This window comes from Charadrius vociferus, unplaced genomic scaffold (genome assembly GCF_000708025.1).
Source record: "Charadrius vociferus isolate BGI_N301 unplaced genomic scaffold, ASM70802v2 scaffold341, whole genome shotgun sequence".
NCBI lineage: Eukaryota > Metazoa > Chordata > Aves > Charadriiformes > Charadriidae > Charadrius > Charadrius vociferus.
In genome coordinates this window covers 2760765-2767977 of record NW_009646847.1, presented here as the reverse complement: position 1 = coordinate 2767977, position 7213 = coordinate 2760765, and the positions used below count along the sequence as shown (strand labels likewise).

General features: G+C 43.6%; 1 protein-coding gene across 1 annotated transcript in view; it reads left to right on the top strand.

Annotated features, from left to right (window-relative positions):
- URI1 (URI1, prefoldin-like chaperone) overlaps window positions 1–3541 on the top strand; it is a 37434-nt gene extending 33893 nt beyond the window's left edge. Inside the window, exons 10-11 of the mRNA XM_009894089.1 lie at window positions 214–472; window positions 2724–3541. Coding sequence (XP_009892391.1) covers window positions 214–472; window positions 2724–2912 — 448 coding nt within the window. The 3' untranslated portion in view covers window positions 2913–3541. The remainder of the gene's footprint in view (window positions 1–213; window positions 473–2723) is intronic.
- The last annotated feature ends 3672 nt before the right edge of the window (window positions 3542–7213 follow it).

Here is a 7213-nt window from a genome sequence, read left to right as displayed (position 1 = left end):
CTTGAATAAAGGGCATACCAGTGTTTGCTTTGCAGAATTGGTTCTTGTACGTTGGTAAATAAAATGCCTCTAAAGGTACAGTATTGTAATTCTGCAGCGAAAAAGTTGGAAAAGCACGTCATAATTAATTTGTACAAAAGACAAAGCAAGATCACTGTAAATTTGTCATCTGATCCTGAAATGGTTTATTAAAGCTAACATTTTCCTTTATAGAGTCTTTGTTGATGTTGTGAATGGAGAATATGTCCCTCGTAAATCAATTTTGAAGTCTCGAAGCAGAGAGAACAGTGTTTGTAGCGATACCAGTGAGAACAGTGCTGCTGAGTTTGATGACAGACGAGGAGTTCAGAGGAGTATTAGCTGTGATGAAGCTACTCAGAGTGACAACAGCGAAGGCATACTGGAGGAAGAGGAGGAGGAGGGGCAGCAGCAGCTACCGAAAAAGCTTCCTCCCTCTTCAGGGACAACCGAGGTACAGTTTTTAATTAATTATTGATTGTTGGCAGGGATAAAAATGAGAAATCTAATGACTGTAGTTGCCTATACCATCAGTTTGATTTCTTTAAAATAATTTTCTAACTCCTACCTGCTTTGCTGCAGAAGGACATTATCAGATGACAAGCTTCTGTCATATGCATCCTCGGGGCAGAGCGGAGGAGACAAGTCAGGTGACTTCCCGGAGACCTGAAGCTCTTTTGTAAAGATACGACAAAAGGGGAAAAAAAAAAGGAAAAAAATCCGTACTTCATAGTTAATGAGAGGGAGGGGTGAATTCTCCGTAACCTGTGTTTTATCAATATCCTGGTGCACAGCTACTAGGCAGCTAGTTTCCAGGTGGTGTCTTTAAGTTTTAAAACACATAAATATCATCTGAGTGATTAGTTGGACTAGCCAAAGGCAGAGGAATTGCCCTGTGGAAGGAAGCATTGCACCTCTACCCATCCTGTTCCAGACTAGGGCCATTAGTGAGCCCAAACAAATCTATTTCCACACGTTTAGAAAGTTCAGGGCTTTGTCATAAAGGAAAGAGACTGTACGACATAAGGGAAAACGTACAGTTGCTTAGGGACTGGATGAGGACAAGAATGAAATGTAGCCGCTGCTCTGAAATTCATGGCATAGAGTATTCTTCATTTTTATTTTGTAAGAACTTAGAGTAGTTTTTTCAAACTAGATGAAACTGAGTTTTCAGTAGTTCCCAATGCAGTGGGCAAGTTCAGTGAAAACACTATTTTGAGAAAAATTACTTTTGACAAGAAATGAATTCCTTGTAAAAACTATTGTTTATCATCGTTTTTCATAGCAGCAGCTACAGACGGATCCAGACAGGATGTGAAGATTCGTGGTGGAAGATCCCTCTGTAGAGTATACAACACTTCACGTTGTATACTTTCTGGAAAATTTTTGCTCTATTTTTATAGAACATCTAAGTACACTTTAGATGTTACCCATTAGTCCATTTTCGGAATACGGCATGATTATTCTCTACAATAGAATGTTTTTTCTAAGTAACTGAAGGGGAGCGAGCAAAACACTCCAGTGGAAGACATGACTTCTTAAATGCCGTTGTTTTGCTTTTGGTTGTTTTTGTGGGTGTTTGAAATACATTATTTCTCCATTACCGTTTGCAACGCACTTCACTTCTTCTCTTTTTGTTTCTAATTTTACCACGATCTTCTTAGGTTGTGTTTTGCTTACCTGTTTTTGAAAATGAGCGTGGTGTTCGAACAGCAGCGTTGTGTACAGGCAAGGCTTTAGGCGTACTTTGGCTATTGGAGCAGAAAAAACACTGCTTTTTTTGCAGGTCCTGCAAGAGAAGAATGGCTGGGTTGTTTTGCTTTGTTTTTCTTGGTAACTGAGTTATGAAAAAGCAGAACTTAGCATAGTTAATAAATCTGGTGTGCATTCCTTTGTGCCCAGTATGAGCATCAAGCCTTGGATGTAAACTGCTTCCCATTGTCCGTAGGCATTGACAGTCTTTTGTTTTCAATACGTAATAGGGTGATGCGTTCTTAAAGGTGTTTATGAAAATTCGCCTTTTTTCCCATTGTTTTCCAGGAATCACGGTCAATTCTTAGCTAAGTTAAAAAGGATTAAATCATACGATCGGCTGCGTAGAAATCACCATTTTGAACATTAAATGTTTTTATTAGACCTTTTGTGGTGAGAAATAGTTGGAAGCAAGTTTGCTGGTTTCTTAAGTATAAATTGCTTTCACCATTTTTTGATCATATTTGGTAAGGAGAAAAGAACAAACAAAATATGTGCTTGCCAATTTGTATGCAGTGTGTCAGCTTGATGCAATTAGAATATATTAAGTCATAAAATATGACGTATGGTGGAAATGCTGACATGCTCCAACTTTGCAAAATCTCTCCGTTTCTTATCCAAAATGAAACGATATATTACATCAGCTGTTTTATTTCTTGAGCGTGTGTCAGTGAGGAAGCAAATTTTTAGCTCATTTATGCGGTAGGAATGAGATTAAGTAGTACTTTTAAGACACTGTCTTTCATTCAGTCATCTTTGAACAAGCTGTATTTCGAGGTTAATTACAATTCGGTTACTTATGCGAGGAACAATCATTGATTTAAAGATATTTCTTTACTTTTGATTAAAAGAAATAACAATCCTAATCAGGCTAATATAGGGTAATGACCTTATGGGCATAGCTTCACATTTGCATTTTATTAGCTCATTTTGAGTATGCTGTTCTGTTGTAGGCATTTTCCGGAACCGTTATAGAAAAGGAGCCTTTGTCTCCCTCCTTGACACCACACCCAGTCATTGCTCACCCGGTCCTGCCCACCATTCTGGAGCGAAAATCAGAGGAGGTTTTGTCCGAAGCGTCAGAAGAAACTACAAAGAGGATTTCAAAATTCAAAGCTGCCAGGATGCAACAGACTAACTAGGTCCTGCCCTGCCGGCCGCGGCGGTGGGACTGGCGCCCAGGTTCGCGTGGGTCGAGGTGGTGGGAAACCCTCTGCGTTACACCTGCCTAGTTAAAAAAGAGTGTCCTGTGTTCATTTGGCGTTGGTTATCTTTTAAACGTTTATTGGCAACGTTAAAAAAAAAGTTCAGTGTTTGAACACTTGAGGATTTATCTGATTTTGTGGATTTCCCTGTGTGCTGTCAGCACCTCTGTATATGTTTGCCTTATGATAGCAGCACTTGGGTTCTTTCTCAAAAACTGTTCCTTACATACATTGTTTTTGTGTTTAAACCTAAATACAGGCAGTTTTGTGCCAGCTGTGATGTTCCACATACCATATGGACCATTTTAAGGAAACTTTTCACATTTCAAATAGATGCACCAATTATATTGCATTACTTGCTTTAGCATTTTAAGCCACACTTGTATTCACATTGTTGTAGGTTTTGCAGCTAGGTGTCTGCTGGAAGATTTTTTCCTTCTTTCAAACCTCTCTGATGTCTCCCTGTACAGATCTATAAACGCTGGGTTCATGTACATTGCAGGGAAGTTTCTTTGATGGAAAAGGGTATTTTGTAAAATTAAATTTTCAGTAAAAAAGCTGTGAAAGTTGTGTGTTTTTTGTCGCTTTGCTACTAATTTGGAAACAACGCGGGGAGGTTTTTATTTTGAACTTGCTTTTCTAGCTTGAAGTTTTTACTACCACATGGACATAAAAGCAGTCCATTCTCTTCTGCCATTGTGTTTTAACCTCCTGCTAATGAATGTCCATGGAAATTGAACGCTCTTAAGGAGAGCAGCATAAACTCAGACTCTGATTACAAAATCTCCTAGTTCTTTTGTATGCTCAGAAAACATTGTCATTGTCTTGGGAATGCCCAGAGGGAGTCCGCACTAAGGAAAAATGTCTTAATGCTTCAACTTTATTTCAAAATGCAACAGCACTGCCGCAGTCGGGGTACAGTTTTGCGTATCCTCCTCTTGACCGAGAGCAATCCTGGCTTTCGGAGTCGCTGCCCAGGAGCTTCTGCCCGTCTTCTCGCCGTCCCCTCCCTTGGGCTGACCCAGCTTTTGTTGGGCCACCCCTTGAACGATACTAGGTGGTGGAGCTGGGTTTAAAAAACAAACTACTGGGTTTAGTGGTTTTTTTTTTTTTCCTGACAGTTGTGTGTGTTTTTTTGAAGCTAGTGAGTTTTCCAATCTGTTTCTCAGCATGTCTGTATCAGCACAGTTAGAGGGGTGATGTGTTGAGCAAGGACAAGGAAAACGTTGGCAGAGGGCGCGGGAAGTTGGAGTACCTTAAACGGATGTTCCTCTCCAGCTGACACCATCAAACCACAGCCTGAAGAGTGAGGGCTTGGGCGGTGTAAGGGAGGATTTGCTTTTGGCCGCAGTTCTGTGGATTTGTAAACACGCAGCCTGAGAGCCACCAGCATCTGGTTTTCCAAATCTTGGCCATCCGTGAACAGGGTCTTGGCTAATGCCGTTTCCTCACCTTCTCCTAAATTAACTGTGCCGTGCGCTCCTATGCTTCGCTCCCGGATCATGGCAGAGGAGCTCACAGTGCAGCTTCGCCCCTTGAAACAGGATCCCCATCTCCCCCTTTTTTCTCTCTGTGCTGAGAAGGCAAGTGGGGGCATTGGGACTTCTTTTTCTAAGGTGACTCTTACAAAAGGCTTCATTCCATCGAACTCTGATGTTCTCCACTCAGAGTTTGGGAAGGTGGCGAAATTTCATGGGTAGAAAACACTGGCTGATGGGAGCTGGGGGGGATAATAGCTGGGGTCCCTGCCTGGGGGAGCAGCCCACCTAAGCTGCGGGGCTGCGTTTTCCCCGCGATACGGAGCAAATTGTGCTTTGCGGCAACAAAAACCGAAGGGAAAGTTGTGCAGCCCTCCCGTGCCCGAAGCTCGCCGGCTGGGAGGGGGCAGTCTCTGTTTTAAGTGGATGCCGAGGATCACGTTGAAAGTGTTAATGATTAACTGGATTCATGCTCAAATGCGGATTTTTTTTTTTTAAAGCATATTGCATTAGTACTAAAATAAGCCATCAATGCCAGTCCACCCTCTATTCACAGCTAAATATTTAAAGGAGGTTATTTATAGCTTCTTTAATGAATTCTTGGCTAAACAAAATGAAATTATGTCCTAGAAAAGTAGAAGCTATTTTGTAACCAGAACAGTGCAACTGTAAAATATAGTTCCATGAATATGTATTTTAAATAACAAGGGGTTGAGATCCAAGACTACCAGACATGGGTAATTAGAGGGAAAAGGAAAGAAAGAAAGAAAGAAAGAGAAAAACCCCTTTAAAAAGATTTATTTAGATATCTTCTGAAATACTTCCCACTTGTAGTTACTTCAACAAAACCGAATGCCCCTTGTCACCGTAGATCAGTTTCAAATCAAAATTAATTCTTTGCTTGTTTTCTTTCTCTCCCCTCCCCTTTTTTTCACATCCCCGCTCACGGGAAAAAGTGGGATAAATGCACCTTGGGTTTTAATGAGTTATGGCCTGGGTTCAGGGAAGCATCCTTACTCAGGAATGCGCTTTGGCATGTGCTTATGTCTCAAAGATTTTGCAAAGAAGAATGGATTTAACCACATGCTTAAAACTGAGCACATGAGTGTTTTCCCTAATAGGGAGCCTGAATGTGTCCGTGCCCTTTTTGCCGTGTATTTAATTGTCAGAGGGTTTGCAGGCTGGAATGAGCCTTCATCTTCAGTCTCTTCACTTGGGCCGTACCAGTAGATTGGCTGTGTGGTGCCTACAGCAAGAAGGGACGGCTGGAGGATTTCTGGAGAATGTTTGCAAATTCTAAACAAAAAAAAAAAAACAACTCTACCAAAGCAGATAAAAACCTAGACAGTAAAAAAATGATCACAGGAAGGCCCATCTCAGCAAGGACTTAAAATTTGCTTTTTGTGCAATGCTGAAGCCAACAAGTAGATGCAGATGACCACCAGCGTGCAGATGAAGCAAATGCCAGGATGGAGTGACGGTGACCCAAATTAGAGGCACGTAGGGTTCCTGGTAGTGAATTAATCTGTTGGTGGGAGTGTCTTTTTGCCCCCAGTGCTGCATTTAGTGATTTTATTCACTTAAATAGTAATAAGGGTACAGTCTAATCGATTTCTGAAACACCCTTGGTGGTTTTTCCAGGGAGCGCTGCCGAGGGCTGCAGGCGTGGGCTGAGCACGGGGCTTTTGGTTCTTCCCGGTGTTTCCCGAGGGGTTTTCCACATCGCCAGCAGGAAGGATGTGGCCTGGCTGGGGCTGGGGCCGCTTTGGCAGCCAGTCACCGGGGTAGCACAGGAACGCGTGTGCTGGAAGGAGCCCCGTCCCCAGCCCTGCCCCGGTGTCCCCATCCCGCTGGGGCATGGGCGAGCAGTGCCAGCTGAGCACTACCAGGCATGACTTCACAGGCTGGTGGAAATGCGGCAGGAGAAGACAACAGGGAGAGACACGACTGCACAAGATGCCTTTGCTCCAACATGGGAGCGGTGGCAGCAGCCTGCGTGACCACGTTGACGAGTCAACGCGCCTATGCCGTGCCCCACCGCCCTGCAGCTGCCCCACACAGCCCTTCACAGGGCCATGATTGCATCAATCAATCACTGCAAATTACCTGCCCCACTTCCATTCCTCATTGGGCAGCCAGTTTGACTCTTTTATCTTCTTTAATTGGCCCCAAGTCAGCTGGGCACCTGCCTATGCCCAGGGAAGGGGCTGGGTGGGAGATGCTTCCCCCGTGGAGCTGAGGAGACCTCCACCAGGAGAAGGGAAAGGGAAGGCAGCGGACCTTGTGCCGTCAGCGCAGCTGGGCCTGCGCCATCTCTGGTCAGCGGAGCCCACCACATGCGTTTTGAGGTAAACTGGGTTTCTTTCCCTCTCTCTCCTGTAAGACTAGTTGCACTTAGCGCTTTTCATTGCTCACTTAGAGCATCTAAAGCAGCGGATCTTTGTGTGTTTCAAGGGTGCCTAAACCAGCTGTTTTAGCTGTTCGTTTTAACAAAGTGATTTATGTTGCAAAAAATGAGCTGGGATTAAAAGAAATCAGATGTGTGTATTTGGTATGCAATATTTTTGTATTACAAATAGCTCCGTTCTAACCCACATTAACCCCACGATACGTGAATTTCGCCAACTCCCGCTGTGTCTTTTAAATCAAATCCAGTAAATCACTCCCAGCGCGTTCCAACGTCTAAACAAACTGGTCTCCCAGCAGAAGGCCTCCGGCGCGGAGCGGCCAAGTGGACGACCCCGGGCAAATGGCGCGTCT